The sequence below is a fragment of the Canis lupus genome, chromosome 11, assembly GCF_048164855.1.
Source record: "Canis lupus baileyi chromosome 11, mCanLup2.hap1, whole genome shotgun sequence".
Classification (NCBI taxonomy): domain Eukaryota; kingdom Metazoa; phylum Chordata; class Mammalia; order Carnivora; family Canidae; genus Canis; species Canis lupus.
The window spans coordinates 53,239,574-53,263,660 of record NC_132848.1 but is presented as its reverse complement, the minus strand read 5'-3'; the positions used below and the strand labels follow the sequence as shown (position 1 = coordinate 53,263,660).

The 24,087-nt window shown below is 34.6% G+C and overlaps 1 protein-coding gene across 2 annotated transcripts in view; it reads right to left on the bottom strand.

Moving 5' to 3' along the window:
• Positions 1-5,176: 5,176 nt before the first annotated feature.
• Positions 5,177-24,087, bottom strand: part of GTF2A1L (general transcription factor IIA subunit 1 like) — a 41,959-nt gene continuing 23,048 nt past the window's right edge. For both annotated transcript variants that reach the window (XM_072768296.1, XM_072768295.1), the window contains exons 7-9: positions 14,102-14,359; positions 13,111-13,200; positions 5,177-5,462 (exon numbers count right to left, since the gene is read on the bottom strand). In XM_072768296.1, coding sequence (XP_072624397.1) covers positions 5,355-5,462; positions 13,111-13,200; positions 14,102-14,359 — 456 coding nt within the window. In that variant the 3' untranslated portion in view covers positions 5,177-5,354. The remainder of the gene's footprint in view (positions 5,463-13,110; positions 13,201-14,101; positions 14,360-24,087) is intronic.

Sequence of the window (24,087 nt, the reverse complement as noted above, 5' to 3'; positions counted from 1 at the left end):
CCCCACAAGTAAATGGGCCATTCCCATTTACCTCAGAAGTGCTATCGTATCTTCCTCATTTTTATCATATCCAATCTTTGCCATGTCCACATTCTCATACCCACCTCTGATTAATCTTCCTAAAATCCTATTTCGTTCTATTACATATTTGCCAAAATCCTGAGTAGCTCATCAGTACCTATAAAGTTTTAGCTCCTAGACTAATATTCAAAGACTAATATTCCATTCTCAAATTTGTTCACTTGGTCTCCTGCTGTTCTTCTGCATGAAATAAACTGTTCCACTTGCTTTTCCCTAGCATGTCCCACAATATGTCCATCATTGTTACCATCAGAATACATTCTTCTTACCTATCCTCCTTCTGCACCCCCCCTTATGACCCCAGCCACAGGTTTATCTTTGTTACCAAGCTCTCCTAATCCACCTCCTCCCTAATCCAATTTAAGATACTTCCTTTACCTGAAATAAAGTAAGGCATAAATAATAAATATGTGACTACAACAATTTCTCTTTGGATTTCTTTTGGACCTGTCATCCCTATCATTCATCTTTTATTCTACATGCTGAGTGTTATTATCCTTACCCATATACCTCTTATTTCATCTATTTTATAAATTTTTTAGTGATAAACTCATCTCTTTTGCTTGTTCCTCCTACTCTATCTATCCTAGAGTCTTATATATGGTAGATGATTAATAATTTTTTCAGTTGATTCACTTTTATATCTAAAATATAAGACAAATCCTTATGAAGAAGTTATTTCCCCTTGTGAGATGGTCTCATGTGTATTCTTAATCTGTGTAATCCTTTATACATAAATGATAAAAACATCAAATGCTCAGGATATTTTAATTCTACCTTGTGGGTTTGTGTAAGTTTTTTATGGGTTTTTATCATGTTTGGTATTATCACTGGCAGTTTGCAAAATGACAAAGAAGGGTTAATTAGTCCAGAATAACTCCTCTAAACATACAAAATATTTTTAAAAGTTACTTTGTCCTCCATTCCTAACATGTGCTATAAAGGGCCTGGTTTTAATTTCCTCAAAAATGTATTAAGTCCACATGTAAATTAAGAATCTTTATGTCACAAAGATTTCAATAAATGTGTTCCTAATTAGAAATAATCTCTTCTTTGAAATGTGCAATATTCTTTATTAATATTGAATTTCTTCCTAAGAGTTATTACCATAGCCTTCCTATTTATAATTTAGCTTTCTAGTTATAAATCACCAAGTTCCCACATGGCATATTAGAGTATATTTACATGAAAACAACATAATATTAACCTAATAACAGGAGTCAAAAGAAAATCCCCACTAAATTCCCTTGCTTACCACCCCTATTAACTGTTGCTATTCATTCTAAAAATATTCATTTTCCTACACAACTAAAATTACTGAAACTGAGTGCCTCAACCAGAATTGGAACCTCATTGCCCTGTGGAGTCTGAGCTGTACAGATGATTATTTACACATATTATAGCACATGAAATAAAATAAGTAAAGAAGGTATTTCAGGCAAGTTCAGTCAGTTCCTAAGAGACTAAATGTACAAATTCTGCAAGATCATCTTAGACTGTAGAGAGAGGTGGAAAGTATATAAGAAAGCACTGTAGGATGCCAGTGTGAAAAAAAAAATTTGAAATAGGAATTAGGATACATGATACTTTCACAAATTTCATTTAGCACAGCAAATTGTAACCTTTATAATACAGATACTTTCTCTACCTACAAAAGGGTGCAAGATGACATTTGCCAAGGTACCATATTTACAAGAACTCAACCTACCTATGGAATTTTGTTCTAATATACAAGAAATTCTCAGCTTGGACATGATGAAGGGTTTCTGAAAGTAAAAGTAATACTATATCAAAGCCAAGTCTCAAACACCATGTTATAGGGATTACAATTTTTTTCTTTTAAAATGCACTAAGATTTGTCTTGCTTTCTTTAGCATGAATTTAAAATACTTTACCGGGGATCCCTGGGTGGCGTAGCGGTTTGGCGCCTGCCTTTGGCCCAGGGCGTGATCCTGGAGACCCGGGATCGAATCCCACGTCGGGCTCCCGGTGCATGGAGCCTGCTTCTCCCTCTGCCTGTGTCTCTGCCTCTCTCTCTCTCTCTCTCTCTCTCTCTGTGACTATCGTAAATAAATAAATAAAATTTTTTTAAAATAAATAAATAAATAAATAAATAAATAAATAAATAAATAAATAAATAAAAAAAATACTTTACCGAGTCATGACCCATCAGTAGGTAGTGATATCAATTTAGTGGGTCAAGACCATCAATTTTAAGGCAACCGAATAGAATCAAATAGAAAATATAGGAGGCCATCATGTGCTAAATGTAAGCATGATTTTCTGAATCTTCTATTTAACTTGCATTATGTGTGTGTACATGCAAACATATACCAGTTGTTAATTTCTTAGTGTAGATCGTAGCCAAAAACTTTTGAAAAGCACTATTTTTTTCAAAATTTTTAAAAATATTTATTTATTAGAGAGAGAGAGAGTATGAGCAGGGGGTAGGGGCAGAGGGAGAGGCAGACTCTTCGCTGAGCAGGAAGCCTGATGCAATGTGAGGGATGTGGGGGAATGTGGGGTACAATTCTAGTGGAATCATGACCGAAGGCAGATGCTTAACCGACTGAGCCACCCAGGCACCCAAAAACCACTGGTTTTGACAACTTTTCATGAAATAGGTTTTTTTTTCTAGCATTATTCTAATAGTAAAAGAGCACCCAGTCCAAAATAATTTGGAGAATTTCTTAATTCTCTCTGCAGCCACCACCAATACTATCATTTATATTAGCATGCCAAGATTATTGTTGGCTTTGTTTTATATTGAGGTAAGTTTAGTTTAAAATTGCAAAAAAATCAATTTAAAAGGATCAGTCATGAGGCTATGCAGAGAAACAAATGGGACAAGTGTGACTTTTTCCTCTAATGATAAAAAACAAAGAGAACCAACATAATAGTATTTGTGATATGCCATTTAAAAAAAATCACTGAAGCAAAAAATAAAAATAAAAATAAAAAATAAATCATTGAAGCAAAGTGAGATTTTAAAATCCACAGTGGAAAAGAGGAAAGGAATTTTAGAAACAACTGTTATTGTCTCTCTCAAACACTTGAATCAATACATTAAACCCCAATTCCCAAGTGAATGCACCTTGCCAATAAATTCAGCACTTAATTTGCAATAAGATTTGCTTGGGATAAATACAGAATGATTGGACGACGCTGGGAGGAAGAAAGCAAGAATAACACTAGAAAGTATACTCTTTAGTCCTTGATGGGATACATTTCAGGAATAAACACAAGTAAGTGCCCTCTTTTTGCCTTCCATATAGGAAAGATGGACATTTCGTGAAGGACAACATTCATGAAGAGAACCCATAGCTCGCAGAAGTTCTCAAAAACCAGACAAGGATCTGGGACAGCAGTGGTCATAGAGAAAAAATAATTACTCTGAGGATGAAGAGGGAATAGCTGGAGAATCTGGTTAGGAGAATAGCACATTCACTAGTACTAACTGTATCCTCTTGCAACTGACAACTTTAGGCCAAAGACCGTATCCCAGAAATGCTGTTCAATGCCCAGAAGACATTAATCCAGATTTTGAAAAGATCTACCAGGTGCTGAGTCTCTTGGGTAGGACAGGACAGTAATGGAAAAAAATAAATTCCCCAAATGGGGTTGCCTCTGAAAAAGAAGTAATTCAGGGCACCTGGCTAGATGAGTCAGTAGAGCATGTGACTCCTGATCTCAGGATCATCAGTTCAAGCCCCACATCAGGCATGGAACCTACTTTAACAAAACAAAAACAAAAACAAAAACAAAACAAAAAAAAAAACAACAACAAAAAACAAAAAAAAAACAACAAAAAAAAAACAAACAAAAAAACTCTATTAAATAAAAAAGAAAAGAAAAGAAATGAGGAATTCACCCTGTGACCAGCCAAACTGAGGTATCCAATCTTTAGGGAGCTTTCAGAGACCATAATCCACTCATCTCAGCACTGGTTTTTGTATGAGAGTTACCATCCCAGAAAACACCATTCAGGGCTGAAAGTAGGATCTTAAAGACCATGTACACTCTACCTGTTAAGAGAAGCAGACTGATGGGGAAAATGTTCCCTTGATGAATTTGAATCTACTAAGGAAAAGAATAATACAGAACAGCCTTCTGCGGTATTAATTTGCTTTGTTTTTATTGCTGCAGGAAAATGAGGGCTATTTGTATTTTGTACTTTGTTTTTTCTCCCTGTTTTAAGACAGTTATCTAGGTCTTCCTGTGTCAAAATGAGATTGCCTGGCTAAAACAGAAGGTTCCTGAAAAGAACATCTCTTCTTGACCTTTGCTTTAGAAAACCTAAACTTAATGAGGGAATTCTCTGTGAGGGGAAGGAAAGAAAGAGATGGTGTCTTTCAGGGAGGAGTCTGCAAAGGGATCTTCCACTGTTAAGAAAAACAGAAAAAAAAAAAACACAGATAAAGGAAAAACCCACCATGACTAAGAAGACAGAAGGCTGAAGTTTCAAGAAATAGAATGGGAACCTAAACACTTCCTCACAATTCTCAGGGAGAACGTAGAATATGAAGAAGAATGGCCCAGCCACATAAGAGGCCTAGAGAGGGTCATCCTTAGCTCCAGGGATCCTGGGTTCAACACAGATTTCCATGTTCAAGTATAGTATAGTTTCAACAGAAACATCTGCTTCCAACAGACCACTTAGGCCTCCACAATCAGCATACCACTAGTGATGAGTATAGGCTGAAGACTAGAGAAGTCTTCTTGAATAACCTTCTAATTATAAAACTCACTAGGATCTGTTAGTAACATGGTTTGAGGAGAGATGGGGAGGACACCAGCCCCAACCTAATAACTTATACCTACTTTACCATGAAGGGGAATTCGAGTCTGATTTAAATTTTACTTCAAGATTAAAGAAATGTGACATTTTTTCATGCTCCATCACATCTGATTCATTTATGCTCCATAATGGTATACACAATGAGGGCTTTAAAAAAAAGAAACCCCAGGGGATGGAGTAACCGGGTGACAGGGATTATTAGGGAGAGCACATGATGTGATGAACACTGGGTATTATATGTTGGCAAATTGAATTTAAATTAAATTAATAAATAAATAACCCCATTAAAACAACAAATGAAAGAAATATAAAATTGTATATTTGTATCTGCATCAGAATTATAATTTTATTAAATTCCATACAATGAACTAAAAATTTGAGGAGCTCTATATTGGACTATATTTAAAATAAAAATAAATTTCACAGTATGTAATATAGTCCCATTGATGTTTATGGTGTATTGAGCTCTTAAGTTTTACCACTCTGCATCACCAATGGCTTTTGCAAATACATAGTCTCTCCCTCCAAAACACATAACACCGTCTTTCAAATAGAATTTCCATTTGTTCTTGCTTCGATGAATCTGGAGGGAGAAAAATAGTCTAAATTAATTAATTCTGTAAGTTAAAGGATCAGTTACAATTCTTTGCACATCACATGGGATTTTTCTGATCCTAAATGGGAGTTCTTTAAAAATAAGATCTCATCCACCCAACAAATATTCGAGTTCCTGTGTGTGTCAGGTATTGTTTTAGGCACTGTAGATATATCAGTTTAATATATATATAATTTTTATATATTACTTTTAAAAACTGGAAAAATTTTTATATATTATATATTTTATATATTACTTTTTATTTATTTTATTTATTACTTTTATATAAAATATATTTTATATATCACTTTTTAAAAACTGGAAAAATTCCTGACCTTGAATAGTTTACATTTTACATTTTAATAAGTACAAGGGAACAGAAATCTAATAAATACCTAAATTATGAAGAGTATTAAAAGGTGCTAAGTGCTATGAAAACTAGAGCAGGAAAAAGAAAATCACAAATACATAAGTGGGTTATAATTTTAAGTAAGAAAGTCGGGGTGGGCCTGACTTAGCGTTTGAGCAAAGACTTAAAGAAGGTAAAGGATAAAGCCAGGAAGATATTAACCAGATAGAGCATCCCAGACAAAGGGAACAAAAGTACAAAGGCCCCAAAGGAGGGGGATATCTGGATTGTTCAAGAACAGCAAAGAGTTCAGAACGTCTATAAAGGAATAAAGAGAGAGGATGTAGTCAATACTATCCTCAATGAAAAAAAGTGGAATTTCATTTTGAAGGAGAAAGTTACAGTAAAGCACTGAGCAAGGTCAGAAGATACAGGTTATGCTCTATTAGATTCTACTGGCAGGTCTTTCACTTTAATAAATCAGTCTAAATACAGACAATATAAAAACCAGAAAATCCTACTACTTCAAGAGGTAAGAAATCATAAAATCATCATTACCTCTGGGTAAACCACAAATGACTATTTAAAAACCTTCGTAGGGCAGCCCCGGTGGCTCAGCGGTTTAGCGCCGCCTTCAGCCCAGGGTGTGATCCTGAAGTCCCGGGATCGAGTCCCGCATTGGACTCCCTGCGTGGAGCCTGCTTCTCCCTCTGCCTGTGTCTCTGCCTCTCTCTGTGTGTCTCTAATGAATAAATAAACAAATCTTTTAAAAATAAATAAATAAATAAATAAATAAATAAATAAAAAACCTTCGTAATGTATGAACTGAAATCAAGTATAAAAATTAAGCCCAAATATTTATTGTCAATAGTCAAATCAAAGAAGAAAAGCCTGGGACCAATATTCAGATGCATGGTATGAAGCATAAGAAAATACAAATGAAAAGCCCCTATTTGTTTGGGGGGAAAGATGTCCTAAAAATGCAAAATTTCTTCTCTGAGTTTGACTCCCAAATTTATACTTGGACATATCTTAAAAAGTTCCTGAGAACACAACAGTGACACAGAATCCTGAACTCAGCACAGGTGATAAAATCTAACCAGAACTAGGCAGAGAACAACAGTAGCAGCAGCAACTCAATCTAGTAACTTAATTCTAGAAATAGTGCATAAACAGTACTTTTATTCTAGAAATGCAACAATGGTTCAATATTAGGAACTTATTAATATAAAAAACTGTATCACTAGACCTATGGAGATAAATCATATAATAATCTCTAGTGATGTCACCAAAGCATTAAATAAATTAATGAATTTTAGATTTTTTTAACTCAATGAGAATCAAAAATCGCATCACACACACAAGCCCTACCTCAGCCTAAAAACTATCTTAGTGGTTAGTGGAGAACCCTAAAAGTATTCCCACTAAAATCAAGACATAGTCAAGGATTATCCAAGTTTTTATTCTAGAGATCCTAGCCAATACAATTAAGTAAGAGGAAAGTACAATCAGCTCTAGCCAATGCAAGTAAACAAGAAGAAAGTAGTAGAGGTTTAAAGGAAAGGATAAAAAAAGATGTGCAGATGCAATGATTGCATGTCTGAAAACTCTAAGATAATCAATTTTAAAATTACTAAATAATGGGGGGTGCCTGAGTGGTTCAGTCAGTTGAACATCCAACTGGTTTGGGCTCAGGTTGTGATATCATGGGTTGTGGGATCCAACCCCACCTCGGGCTCCAAGCTCAGCATGGAGTCTGCTTGAGATTCCCTCTGCCCCTTCCCACACTCACTCTTGCATGCTCTCTAATAAATCTTTTTAAAAAATTACTAAGTAAGAATTCAGTATTGATACCAAATTAATATGCACAAATTCATACCCTTCAGGTATATAAGCTCTGGTTAGAAGATACAGTGAAAGAGCCCTTTTACTATAGCATTGAAAGAGATAAAATAGCTAGCAATAAATTTTTAAAATACTCCATCTACTGGCACCCTTCAACACTCTCTCCCTTTTGAAATATTTTCCTCACTTGGCCTCATGAAAAAGTACTAACTCTACCAGATATTAAAAACCTTAATAATTAAATCAATGTAGCATAGGCCATTGGACAAACCAATGGGACAAATGAGAAAGTCAAGAAGTAGACCCAAGTATAGAGGGAAATTTAATGAGTGATAAAGGAATCATTCTTGTATCAGTGTGGATAAAATAGACTTTTCAATAAGTGATGTTGGGAAAATTGGATAGCCACCTGGAAAAAAAAAAATGAAAGAAACCAAAGAAATACTAGAAGAAAATATGAGTGAATCCCTTCAAAATCTGAGGTAAGAAAGAGCTTTCTATTCAAGACTCAAAATTAGAAGCCAAAAAAATTAAGGTAGACAAATACAACATCTGCATGAAAGAAAGAAAAAGCACTGAAGGCAAATAACTAAGGAAAAGTATTTCTGCGTATAAGGGCTAATCTCCCCCCAAACAATATAGAGCTATGTGAAATCAGTAACTACACCAGTAACCCAATCTTTTTAAAAAAATAGACAAGTGTTATGAACAAGCAGTTCATGCAAAAATAGAAATAGTCCTTAAACACATGAAAAGTTAAAAATTTCACCAAGACAAATTTTCTACTTTTTATAATGGCAAACATCCAAATATTTTATTATACTCCATTGGCAAGGCTGTAAGAAAAGCAGCACTCTTAAATATTGTAATGGGAGTATATCCTAAAATAGAGTTTAGGAGAGCAATGTAGCAATATCTGACCAAATACATTTGCCCTTTGGCCCAGAAATCTCATTTCTAGGGATTTTTTTTTTTTTTTTAAGATTTTGAGTAATCTCTACATCCAATGTGAAGCTTGAATTTACAATACCCTGAGATCAAGAGTTGGATGCTTCAATGACTGAGCCAGCCAGAAGTCCTGCTGGGGGTTTTTTAAATCGATATAACTACACATGTATGAAACGTCATAGATGTGGTCATTCAATAGCAAATGACTGAAAACTCAAATATTTCTCAGTTGGGGATCAAATATTCATCAGTTGGGGATCAGTGAAATAAACTTTAATAATTCTACAATGGAAAATCATACAACTATAAAAATATTAGGACAAAGATCTCTAAGATATATTGTTAATGTCTTAAAAGATAAGGTGCAGGATACAGTATTGTCTATGCTATCTTTTAGGCTTCTACTTGAATAAAAAGACCCTGTAACTATATTAAGAAATTAATATACTTGGCTACATTTTTTACACTTAAGGAAGAAACAGGAAGCTACTGGAAGGTAACACAAAATGTGAAGGAGTAAGAATCAGACTTTCCTTGCTATGCTTTTATAGTGTTTGATTTTTTGCCAGGCATGTATGCATTGTCTATTTAGAAAGCAAAGCATATATATATAAAGAGAAAGATACTGTTACACACTTAGCAATTACCGTACCAGGATCTAACAGAGCCAGCTATAAATAAGCTAAGGTTCGCTAAACTGTTACATGAAGATGCAACATTTACATTCCACCATAGTGTCCAATTATGGCATAGAACACTCCCACTTATAGAAAAAAGGTTGCATTTCATCATTAATCTTCCCTATAATATCATTATTACTCTAACCTTTACATTAATCTTAGACATTCTCTAAGCCTCTGAAATAACATGATTATATCCTTTAATTCTCACTCTGAATGGTGACCAATGACCTTCATTTAACTCTTTTTCATGGCACATCTTAATATTTTCAAGGTTTTCCCCAACTGTTAACTTACAAATTTTAAAGGTAAATTCCACATGGTCATCAAAGCCAGATAAAATATACATTAAAAAAAACACCAAAAAACAAAAACAGTACTTCTCAAAGTTTAATAAGCAGGCAAATCATTCCACGGTCTTATTAAAATGTCCATTCTAATCCCATACTCTGGGGTAAGACTCAAAGGTCTGTATTTATAACATACTCCCAGGCAAACTAATGCTACTGGCCTTCAAAATGTACTAATAAAGCTCTTAAAAGACCTAAAAGACTTCAGAAAAGGCTGAAAACTCTTTCAATTTACTTGAGTTTGGTTATATTAAGTACTACTTGAAATAAGCCAACCAATGCCCAGATCAAAGTTATTCTTTCATAAAAATCCACTGTTAGCAGTAGTCCCTTTCATTCCACTTTGACCTTATAGATACATTTTCTTTGCCAGCTATATTCTAACTTCATTAACTCCTTTTAACAATGATTCAATGACTCCCCAATGTCTTGGTTTAAAATGCTTAGGACTGGGCAGCCCTGGAGACTCAGCGGTTTAGCACTGCCTTCAGCCCAGGGTGTGATCCTGGGGACCCGGGATCCAGTCCCACATCAGGCTCCCTGCATGGAGCTTGCTTCTCCCTCTGCCTGTGTCTCTGCCTCTCTCTCTCTGTGTCCCTCATGAATAAATAAATAAAATATTTAAAAATATATAAATAAAATAAAAATAAAATAAAATAAAATGCTTAGGACTATTTTTAAAATATCCATCAATTAGAGAGGACTCTCAGACAACTAGATTTGTTAACCCTATACATCCAATATCATTTCTTCTACCTGTCCTGTAAGAAGCAAAGACAATGCATGAGAAAATACTTTGAAAAATACAAAGTAGGGATCCCTGGGTGGCGCAGCGGTTTAGCGCCTGCCTTTGGCCCAGGGCGCGATCCTGGAGTCCCGGGATCGAGTCCCACGTCAGGCTCCCCGTGCATGGAGCCTGTTTCTCCCTCCTCCTGTGCCTCTGCCTCTTTCTCTCTCTCTCTCTATGTCTATCATAAATAAATAAATAAATCTTTAAAAAAAAAAAAAAAAAGAAAAATACAAAGTACTATGTAATTAATGACAAGCTATTTCTCACAATGCAGTACAAAATGTATACTATACCCGTAATGGTCTAGAAAATTCTCTGTGACTCTATTGAATGCACACATAACTTAGTGCCTTAGATTGTTTTCTTCATAGAAGGCAATACACTGTTTATAAGAAACTAAAATAAGTTTCAAACTAAGAATGGTCTCTTTTCTATTACCTATTCCTTCTTATGCTTATGTTTACCAGCATCTAAATTGCCATTTTCTATCTATATAAAATGTTATAGAAGAGAAAACGATCTTATTTTTAGAGAAAAGGATTTATATTTATAGCAATTCAAAACACCATCCTCTGTTTCTCCTGAATATATTGGAATTGTTACTGAAAAAAAGGCAAAGATGTAAATATGCATTAGTCATTGGGGAAATGCAAATCAAAATCACAGTGGGATACCACTTCATACCAAGTAGGATGGCTAGAATCAACAAATCAGATAACAAATGTTAGGGAGAATATGGAGCAATATAAACCCTCATACATTGCTGGTAGGAATGGAAAAGGATAGATCCACTTTGGTAAACAGTCTGGTAGTTCTTCAAACTATTACCATATAACCCAGGAATTATTTTCCCTGGCATATACCAAGAGAAATGAAAATATATGTTCACACAGAAACTTGTACATGAATGTTTAAAGCAGCATTCTTTGTAATACCTAAAAAATGGAAACAACCCAAAAGTCCACCAACAGTTGAATGGACAAACAAATGTGGTATATCTATTCAATGGACTAGTATTCAGCAATAAAAAAGAATGAATAACTATTCGTGCTATGACATGGATGGATCTTAAAACACTGTGTGAAGTTAAAATAGCCAGTCACAAAAAAAAAAAAAAAAAAAAAAACACATATTATATAATTCTTTTCATTTGAAACTCCAGAAAAGGAAAATCTAAAGAAACAGAAAGTAGTTGATGATTTCTTAGGTCTGGGGTAGGGATGGGAGGAAACAGAGATATAGGAGTGAGAACTAAAGAGAATTGAGTTTCTTTTTGAGGTGACTAAATTCTCTAAAACAGGGTATGTTAATAGGCTGCACATATCTATGAATATACAAAACCACTGAATTCTATGCTTTAAACATGAGTTTTATAGTATGTGAATTCTATCTCAAGGCTGCTAAAAACAAAGATGTAAATATGCATGAATTAAAGACAAAAGCTGACCATTCTACTACATAATCACAGATACAGTATTTAAAAAAGAAAAGAAAGCAGTATTCTATTTTAGTTGCTAAAGTTAAATTGCTTCTAACTTAATTTCTAGGTTTAAAAAAGGATGCACTTTTGACAGTGTTTGTTCCTCTGTTTAAATGGGCTCCATGCTACATATGCAGCCGAATGCAAAGCTTGAACTCATGACCCCTGAGATCAAGACCTTAACTGAGATCAAGAGTTGGATGCTTAACCGACTGAGTCACCCAGGTGCCCCTTAACTCTCTTTGTTGATCATTCTCTAATGTCCAACTAATCACTACATCTCGTTGATTCTTCCACCATCATCTCTGACTCTTTCATGTTCCACATTGCCATCCTTATTCTGGGTTCTGGTTACTTCATGTCTGCACTATTCCTGTTCTTACCATTTGCCTCTGCCTAATTAGCAAATACAGCCAATTTAAAATACAGTTTTAAACCCAATTATGATGTTATCAATAATATTCTCAGAATGCTAACATCCATCAAATCATGTTTGAATTTCTCCTACCAGGATTCTGAATTTTCCAATCTGCTGCCAATCTGTCCCCAACCCTGCCTCATTTCCTAATAAATCCAAAAGAAGAACATTTTATTTAAGACAGGGCTGTCTCTTCACTTACCCTTGTACATTCTATATGCATTCATTTCCTGCCTTTTATTAAGCTGTTCTACTAAGAACGTCTACTCTCCACACTTATCTATAGCTTTACAAATCATTTAAGACCTATTTCAAAGTTCCACATCACCCATGAAGGATTTGTGGAGAACTCCAACTACAAATGATTTCTTGTACTTCCTAGCTACTTTTTGGACTTACTATCTGTGCCACATATCTAAGCATTTGATTTACATGCCACTCATCTTAGCATTTGATTTATACGCCATGTATTTTAGCATTCGATTTATCTGTCACATATTTTAGCTTCTGATTTACCTACCATCTTATTGTATGCCATTCTTTTATTACATACAGAAACATCTTGTTTCAATAAGATTGTCACCTCCTTAAAAACTAACATTTTTTATATCACTGAGACCACACAGCACAGTGTTAGACACAAAATATATACAATTAATTAGCTTTTCCAAGATTAACTGTGAACTGTAACTTATCATCATATTTTCCATCATTCTGCACACCTTTCTACCATAAATGCAATTAATAAACTCAAAGTTTAAAGGTAAATACAGTACCTTGTCATACTGGCAGACGATTACATTATCTGTGTCAAACAGGTCTGGCACATCCTGCTCACTAACATCATCTCCAGAATTTAAAGGGTCCTAAAGATGAAAGATAGTCACATTAAGGAATTTCATGATGCTCTGAATTTTTTAAAGACAGAGATACATATAGAAATAAAGGAATTTAGAAAGAGAATAGTATTGTACTTAAAAAGTCAAATATCCTGAGATTGAATTCCAGCTTGGAAATTTAGTAACTGACCGTTGATTTACTAAAATTGCATCTCCGGGTTTTCTCATCTGTTAAATGAGGACAGAAATGGGACCCACAGGGTGGTAGGAATGTTAAATAACATAAAACAGGTAAGACTTAGTGTGGTACTGGTACATCTATAAGGCCACCATTAATGATAGTACTACTCACCACATTCCACAAAGATTTAGTGCATTCATTAGAATCAGAGCAGATACTGTATACATCTAACCTGGCTGCCTTCTGTACCTTCACTCCCATCCTCTAAACCTCCCATTATCTCTAGTTAAGACCAATAAATACAGTAGCTGATTCCCAAATACTTAATATAGTTTGAATTACAGTTTAAGATTAAAAGTTTAGGGGCACTTGGGTGGCTCAGTCAGTTAAGGGTCTGCCTTCAGCTCAGGTCATGATCCTAGGGTCCTGGGATTGAGCCCTGAATAGGGATGGGGAGGGTCCTTGCCCAGCTGCTTCTCCCTCTCCTCCTACCTCATGCTCTTTCTCACTATCTCTGTTACTATCTCTCTCTCTCTCTCAAAAATAAATAAATAAATCTTTAAGTTTCAATATTAGGGTATAAATAAGTCTCATTTTAAAAGACTAAAGACGGAGTTAATATTGTTATTCTTCATGAATAGAGTATTATTAATACAAAGCATATTACAAAGTAATACAAAGTATATTAAAGTACAAATGCTATAAATTTAATTTTAAAAAAAGTTTCAACTCAAAAGTGATCCTCACCTCTTCTACAATGTCTATTTGAGGATCTTCATTATCACTACTGTTGGCAGTTGAATCTTCATTTGATATACTGTCAGCTTCTTCTTCAAGTACCTTTAGGTCTCCTGCATCAATAATCCCTAGAAATTCGTTCTCATCTACATCTCTTGTACTTCCTATTTCATCATTGGAAGATGCATCACCGGTTCCATCTATTTGAATTATTTCATTAATATCATCAGTTACCTGAATGCTTAAATCCATCTGAGAATTAGAATCCTAGAAAGAGAAAGAAAGGCAATAAAGTTTTTCAAGTCAAAAAGGTGTGTAAAGCACTGAATCACACAAAATATAAAACTAAACATTTCACAAGCGATCTTAAAATATATTTTTCTACATTTCTTTCCTTTCCTATATATGTTCCCTAATTTTTCATTTTAGAACACTCTCAGCATTTCTATGAAACATGGGAATAAGTTTTAAATCATAAATAAAGTAAACCCACTTACACTTATACATAGACAACAAATGAGTTCACTAGTTTCCGGTAGTAACTGCTAGCTTTTATATATATACTTTAAATTTATACAGTATTTGTTAGGTTTTAACCATTTCATTTCATTTTAAACAATAATTCAATGAAGTAGAAAGTACCAGTGATATCATGCTCAATGGATAAATAAAAAACATAAAGGGGGATGCCTGGGTGGCTCAGCAGTTGAGCACCTGCCCCTGGCTCAGGGTGTGATTTGCCGTCTCAGGATCAAGTCCAACATCAGGCCTGCTTCTCCCTCTGCCTATGTCTCTGCCTTTCTCTCTGTGTGTCTTTCATGAATAAATAAATAAAATTTAAAAAAAAACATAAAGGGTTGTACTAGCTGAAATAAGCCAAGTACACAAGAACCAAAAAAAGGAATTAAAACTGATAGAAATGAAAAGAGAAACAGACAAATCTTTAATTTAATCTTTTATTTAATTTAATAATCTATATTTATTTTTGGAGAATTTAACATTCCTCTTCCAGTGAACAACAGATAAAGTAGACCGAGATTGAGTAAGGATGTAAAAGACCTGAAAAACACAATCAATTTAACCTAATTGACATTTATAGAATACTCCACCCCAAAATAGCAAAAGCCATACTCTTTTAAAGAGCACACAGAATATTCACCAAGATGGACCATATTCTGGGCTCTAAAACAAATCCTGATAAATTTAACACACACAGAGTATGTTGTCCAAGCACAAAGGAATTAAATCAGCAATCAGTAACAGAAAGGTCTAGAAAATCCTCTAATATTTAAAAATTAACACATTTCTAAACACCCATGGATCAAAGAAGTCATGAGGGAAAACAGAACATAATTTTAATTGAATGCAAACAAAAATATAACATTTCACAACTTGTGAAATCTAGCTAAAGCAGTGCCTAGAAGGAAATTTACAGCATTACACGATTATATTCATGTATGTGTCAGTTCTAGCAATTGAGTCTTCTCAACTTGGCAGAGTCTTCTGGGTTTTCTACAGAGTATCAAATCATCCACAAACAGTAAATGTTTGACTTCTTCCTTGCTGATTTGGATTCTTTTTCATTGCTGAGGTCAAAAAAAACCTTCTAGTACTATGTTAAATAACAGCAGTAAGAGGAGACTTCCCTATCTTATTCCTTACCATAGATTTTTACCCAATGAGGATGATATTAGCTGTGGATCTTTCATATATGCCTTTTATTATATAGAAGCATGTTACCTCTATCCCTACTTTGCTGAGGGTTTTTATCATGAATGGATGTACTTTGTCAAAAGCTTTTCCCACATATATTAAAAGGATCATATGGTTCTTATCCTTCCTTTCATTAATGTAGTGGTCAACTAATTTTCAACAAAGCAGGAAAGAATATCCAATGGAAAAAAGACAGTCTCCTCAACAAATGGTATTGGGAAAACTGCACAGTAATGTGCAAAAGAGTGAAACTGGACCACTTCCTTACACCATACACAGAAATAAATTCAAAATAGATGAAAGACCTAAATGTGAAACAGGAAATCATTAGAATTGTAGAGGAGAATACAGGCAGTAACCTCTCTGACATCATCCATAGCAACTTCTTATTTGATACGTCTCCTGAGGCAAGGGAAACAAAAACAAAAATAAAAATAAATTACTGGGACTTCATCAAAATAAAAAGCTTCTAGATGCCCAGTAAAGGAAACAATCAACAAAATTAAGAGGCAATCTATGGAATACAAGAAGATATTTGCAAGTGACATATCTGATAACAAGTCAGTATCCAAAAATCTTTAAAGGACTTATAAAACTCAACACCCAAAAAACAATCCAGCTTAAAAATGGGCAAAAATGGGCAGCCTGGGTGGCTTAGTGGTTTAGCGCTGCCTTTGGCCCAGGGCATGATCCTGGAGACCCGGGATCGAATTCCACTTTGGGCTCCCTGCATGGAGCCTGCTTCTCCCTCTGTGTCTCTCTCTCTCTCTCTCTCTCTCTCTCTCTGTTTCTCATGAATAAATAAATCTTTTAAAAATAAAAAAAATTTAAAATTTTAAAATAACAATGGGCAAAAATGAATAGACATTTTAACAGAGAAGACATACAGATGGCTAACAGATGCATGAAAAGATACTCAACATTACTCATCATCAAGAAAATGCAAATCAAAACTACAATGAGTAAGGTAAGGTAACTACAATGTTACCTTACACCTGTCAAAATGGCTAAAAAATTAACAATACAGGAAACAACAGGTGTTGTTGAGGATGCAGAGAAAGGGGAACCGTCTAACACTGCTGGTGAGAATGCAAACTGGTGCAGCCACTGGAAAACAGTATGGAGATTCCTTAAAAAGTTAAAAATAGGACTACCCTACCATCCAGAAGATCTCTGGTCAAAAAGAACGAAATAAAAAAAAGAAAGAAAAAGAAAAAGAACGAAATCTTGCCACATGCACAATGGTGTGAATGGAATTAGTATTATACAAAATAAGTCAGAGAAAGACAAATGCCATATGATTTCACTCATATGTGGAATTTAAGAAACAAAACAGATAAACAAGGGGGGAGGAAAAAAGAGAGGCAAACCAGAAAACAGATCTTAATCATAGGGAAAACACTGAGGATTGCTGGAGGGGAGGTGGGCGGGGTATGGATTAAATGGCTGATGGGGAGCACTTGCTGTGATGAACACTGGATGTTGTATGTAAGCAATGAATTATTTAAATTCTACACCTGAAACTAGTATTACATTACATTACATTATGTTAACTGGAATTTAAATTGACTTGAAAAAGAAAAAACAAAAACCAAAAAAATCTTTTATGAAAAGATATCTTAAGACTAATAAAAATGAAAATACAACATACCAACACTTATGCAGCAAAATCTAAGAATGAGATTTATAGCTATAAATGTTCACATTAAAAAGGAATAAAAGAAAAAAAAAGGAATAAAAGATCTTATATGGACAGCCTAAATTTACACAGTAAGGAACTAGAAAAAGAATAAAGCCCAAAGCTAGTATAAGGAAAGAAATAAAAATTAGAGCAGAGATAAACAAAGTAAAGAATAGGAAAAAAATAGAGAAATATCAACAAAACTAAGAGTTGGTTCTCCAAAAACAACAACAAAATTGATAAGCTTTTGGCTACATTGATGAAGAAAAAACGACTCAACTAAGTCAAAATGAAATTTTACTACTGATTCTACATAAATAAAAATAATTATGAGAATCCTATGAAATATATATCAACAAACTGGATAATCTAGATGAAACAAATTTCTAAAAATACACAATTTACCAAGAATGAATCATGAATAGAAAATCTGAATAGATCTACAAGAAGATATAATCAGTCATCAAAAATCTCTCAACAGAGAAATGTCCTGAACCAGATGGCCCCACTGGAGAATTCTACTGAACACTGAAAGAATTAACACCAATACTCAAAAATCCTAAACAAAATACTAACACAAACAGAATTCAAAAGCACATTAAAAAGATCACACATCATGACCAAGTGGGATTTATTCCTGGGATGCAAAGATGATTCAACATATGAAAAACCAGTGTAATACAACATATTAACATAATGAAGGTGGATACACACAATCACCTCAACTGATGCAGAAAAAGCATTTGACAAAATTCAACACCATTTCATGATTTTAAAACAACACTAGGAATAAAAGGAAATTGCCTCAATATAATAAAGGCTATCTATGAGAAGCCCTCAGCTAACAGCATACTCAATGGTGAAAACCTCAAAGCTTTTCCTCTAAGATCAGGAACATGGTAAGGATGCCCACTCTTGTCACTTCTATTCAATAATGTACTCCAAGTCCTAACTAGGGCATTTAGGCTAAATAAATAAATAGCTAGCATCCAAACTGAAAAGGAAAAAGTCATATTACCTATTTGCAGATAGTACTCTCATACATGTACAAAACCTGGAAGATTTCTCACACATAAAAATATTAGAATTAGGGCAGCCCGGGTAGCTCAGCGGTTTAGTGCCGCCTTCAGCCCAGGGCCTGATCCTGGAGACCCAGGATCGAGTCCCGCATCAGGCTCCCTGCATGGAGCCTGCTTCTCCCTCTGCCTGTGTCTCTGCCCACCCCACCCCCTCTGTATGTCTCTCATGAATAAATAAAATCTTTTAAAAAAAATTAGAATTACTGAACAAATTCAGCAAAATTACATAAGACAAAAATTAGCACACAAATATCAGTTGCATTTCTATCCACTAACAATTAACAACCTGAAAAAGAAATGCAGAAAACAACTCCATTTAAAATACCATTAAGTAGAATAAAATACTTAGGAGTAAGCCTAACCACAGAGTCCCAAAGACTTGCTCACTAAAAACTATAAAACTTTCCTGAAAGAAATTAAAGAAGCCAGAAATAAATGGGATGACACTGTTTGTGAATTTAAAAGACTTAATATTGCTAATACCACCCAAAGCCACCTAGACATTCATTGCAATCCCTATCAAAATCCATATAGGGGAGCCCGGGTAGCTCAGCGGTTTAGTGCTGCCTTCAGCCCGGGGCGTGATCCTGGAGACCCGGGATCGAGTTCCATGTCAGGCTCCCTGCATGGAGCCTGCTTCTCCCTCTGCCTCTCTCTCTCTCTCTCTCTCTCTTTTTTTTTCTCTCTCTCTCTGTGTCTCTCATGAATAAATAAATAAAATCTTTTTTAAAAATCCATATAATATCTTTGTAGAAATAGAATATCCATCTTAAAATTCATATGGAATTTCAAGGGACCCTGAATAACCAAAACAATCTTGAAAAAGATGTAAGTTGGAGCTATAACACACCCTGATTTTAAAACTTACTACAAAACTACTAAGTCAAAACAATGTGGTGTTGACATACAGACAGACAACAAACCAATGGAATAGCACAGAGATCCCAGAAACAAATCTTCACATATATGGTCAAATGGTTTTTGACAAGATGACAAATGAGGAAAGGGCAGTCTTTTCAACAAATGGTACTGGGAACACTGGGTATCCACATGCAAAGAATGAAGTTGGATCCTTAACTTACACCATATACAAAAATCAACTCTAAAAATTTAAACCTAAGAACCAAAATTATAAAACTCTTAGAAAAAAATCATAGGGTAAAATCTTCATGACACTGGATTTGGGAATGATTCCTTAAATATGATACCAAAAACAGAGGCAAAAAAGGTGGAGAATAGATAAAATAACCTTTATCAAAATTTTTAAAGTTTTGTATGTCAAAGGACATTGCCAACAGAGTGAAAAGGTAACTCATAACCTGGAAGAAAATGTTCGCAAGCAGTACATATTAGGAGTTAATATCCAAAATACATAATAAACCCTACAACAACAAAAAAACTTGATCTAAAAATGTACAAAGGACTTGAATAAGCATATATCCAAAGAAGATATACAAAATAGCCAATAAGCACATTAACAGATGTTCAGTATCATTAATAATTAGGGAAATACAAATCAAAATCACAATAAGATAGCAGCTCACACCTATTAAGATGGCAATTATCAAAGGAAAAAGCACAGAAAATAAGCGCTAGTGAGGATGTAGAGAAATTAGAACCCCTGTGCATTGGTGGGAATGTAAAATAGTACAGCTGCTATGGAAAATAGTATGGTAATTCCTTAAAAAATTTTAAATAGAATTGCCATATGATCCAGCAATTCCACATTTGGCTATGTATCCCAAATAACTGAAAGCAGAGAGTTGAAATATTTGTACTCCCAAATTTACAGTAACATTAGTCAAAATTGCCAAAGGGTATAAGCAACCCAAGTGCCCATGGACAGATTTATATACTATATATATATACACACACACACACACACACACACATACATGCAGGGTATTACTTAACCTTAAAAAGGAAGTTCTAACACATGCCTCAACATGGATAAACACTGAAGACGTTATTCCAGGTGACAAGGAATATAAAAGGACAAATATCATCTAATTCTATTTTTTATGAGTTATCTGAAATAGTCCAATTCATAGAGATAGAAAATAGAATGGTGGCTGCTAGGTTGGGGTGAGGCATAGACAGGGAGTTATTTCAATATGGGAAAGCAAAAATGTTCTGAAGATGGATGATGGTGATAGTTGCACAGCAATGTGAATGCACTTACTGCCACTGAACTGTGCAGTTAAAAATGGTTAAAAAGGTAAATTTTCACAATAGGAAAAAAACAGAACAAATCAATGGTGATACTGAACTGTCAAGCATGTAATAAAATACAGTGATACAGACTGCTGGTAGCAGGAAAACTGGCACAACCTCTTTTGAAATTATTGTGGCATAAAGAAATTAATATACATAAAGAACTATGGAAATTTTCAGTTTTTTTCTCAATAGCTACCTTTGAAAATATTTTTACAAGTAATTCAAATAAAGCATATAATATAAAGTTGTTCTTTATGTCTTTTAGTACTATTTTTAATTGCACTCAAAATAAAAAAATACTTAGATAAAACATAATACGTGTAATCTGTGTATGTTGAGAACTACAAGACAATGAGAAAAGTCAAAGACTTAAATAGAAAATGTGTCATATCTATGAATTGGAAAACTCATTATTGTGATAAAGTCAATTCTCCCCTTATCTACAGACACAACACAACTCAAATCAAAGTCCTAGCAGTTTTTTTTAATTGATAAACTCATTCTCACTTTTATATGGAAAAGTAAAAGAATAACCAAAACAACTTTGAGAAAGAACAAAGTTGAGAGACATAAACTCTCTGATATCCAGAAACACTATAAAGCTACCATAATTAGGACAGTGTGGTATATCTGAAAAGATAGACATGAATTCATCAGTGAAAGTCCAGAAGTAAACCAACATACATATAGTAACTGATTTTCATGATGATGAAGTGCTTTAGAAACTCAATGAACTTCAGACAACTCAATGGAGATAGGCTAGTCTTTTCCACAAGTTATGCTAAACAAAATGAACATTCACACGCAAAGAACAAAGAACCAAACCTTGTACTATATACAAAAATTAACCCAACATTGATCACAGTCCCAAATGGGAAAACCTATAAAAAAATTTTTTAGATGTATAAGATCTTTACAACCTTTGGTTAGTCAAGATATATAAACAGAAATCAAAAGGAAAAAATAAGTAGATTTCATCAAAACCACAAACATCTCTTCTCCAGAAAACAGTATTAAAGTAGCAAGGATGTGAAGCAGCTACAAATCTTATTTATTGCTAGGAGAAATGCGAAAATTCTACCATACGTTGCTGGTGGAAATATGATCACTTTGGAAACAAATGTGTTGATTTCTTACAAGGTTACATGTATCATATGGCCTACAAATCCCAAATCTGGGTATTTACTCAAAAGAAAAGAAAATATGCATCCACACCAAAAACAACAAAAAAACTGCACATGAATATTTTTAGAAGCTTTATTCACAAATGCCAAAAACTGGAAAGAATCCCCATGTCCAAATGGTGAATAAACAAACTATGATACAATAGAATACTTATATGCAACAATATGGGTGAATCACAAATGCATTATGCTGAAGTTACATGTAGGATTCCAGTTGTTTGATATTCTGGAAAAGGCAAGCCTATGACAAAAGAAAACAGATCAGTGAGTGGCTGAGAGGGACCAGAGGCAGTGAGAGGATATTAACTACAAAGGGGGATGTGGAACTTCTTCGGGGTGACAGAAACGTTCTGTATCTTGGGTTGGTACTGGTTATGTAACTCCAAGTGTTTGTCAAAGTTCCTATTATAAACCTATAAACTGTGTACCTATAAGAGTATGTAAATTCTACCTCAATAAATCTAAGTAAATTATTGATTAGGTTGGTCTTAGGCCTAAACCACATGTTGGAATTGGCTCTTGGTTTTAATAGTGACAAGTACTGAAAACCTCAAACCACAAGACCTTTTGTTGCAAAATTAATCAGAGCTCCCATAGTACTCTGCAAGAAAAGTTTAAGCTTATTAAGGAATACTGAAGATTCCAGGATTCTTCTGATTAAATTCATGTAGCATCACTTTTTACTTAAATCAGGAAGGTCTTATTTACTTTTCAAGAGGAGTAGGATTACAAATACAAATTAAGTATCAGTAACTGCAGATTTTTGTCATTCTCAACTTCTTCAGAAGCACTTCCACCAAGTGCTGGAAAGTTCATTTGCTTATCGGACTCCAACCTCCGAAAGTAGGAATTTGACCAAAATAGCAGTTAGCAATTTTACAGCAACATCCAAAACTGATACTGCAGGATCATTAATAGAAAAACTTAAGTCTTTCTTATGGCCAAACATTCACCACATACATCATCAATGGACTTCTCCCTGTCAAATTGTAAAACAGGAGTTTTCATTCTCTCTCAAAAATAATCAGTCTCCCCAAGGATCAATTAAGAACTTCAAGCACTGTCCTTTGAAAAGCCAGAAAAATTCTACATGAAGAACTTAACATTTTGCCCACATTTTTTGACAAATGTCTTGAAAAAGGCAATAATTCAATACTTCTGCTCTGAGTTTCATGGCAGCCAATGAAACTTCTTTTAGAATTATTGGCTATGTCTTAGCATTAATGTATGCCATGTGCTGAAACAGATAGCAATGCTCTCTTTACTGAAGTAGCAAAACCATTTGTTGCCAACCATCTCAGAAGCACCCTCAGTATAGACAGTACCAAATTTTGCTACAAAAAATATTAATAAAAAAGTTTCACAACATAGCAACTTTTTTGACAGTGCCAATGTACAAATGATGATTAAAATCAAATGCTGGCCACGCTGAGAAGCATTCATATTTTTATCCTATTGAATGTTAAAGTTGCTGCTGATTCTTCTATGAATTCCAGCTGAACGTGAAAAAATGTCAACAACTCTTGTACAGATATCATCTGACAGAGGCACTGCTTCAATTTTCTTTCTCTGCTCAAAAAGAAGGCAGCTTTGGGCGGCCCGGGTGGCTCAGCAGTTTAGCGCCACCTTCAGCCCAAGGTGTGATCCTGGAGTCCTGGGATCAAGTCCTGCGTCGGGCTCCCTACCTGGAGCCTGCTTCTCCCTATGCCTGTGTGTCTGCCTCTCTCTCTCTCTCATGATTAAATAAATATTTAAAAATTAAAAAAAAACAAGGCAGCTTAATAATTTCCAAGATTCTCAGCTTTGCCAAGGTCACTTCAATTGTTTTTTATAATAAATTTATTTTTTATTGGTGTTCAATTTGCCAACATACAGAATAACACCCAGTGCTCATCCCGTCAAGTGCCCCCCTCAGTGCCCATCACCCATTCACCCCCACCCCCCGCCCTCTTCCCCCTTCCACCACCCCTAGTTCGTTTCCCAGAGTTAGGAGTCTTTATGTTCTGTCTCCCTTTCTGATATTTCCCACACATTTCTTCTCCCTTCCCTTATATTCCCTTTCACTATTATTTATATTCCCCAAATGAATGAGAACATACAATGTTTGTCCTCCGATTGACT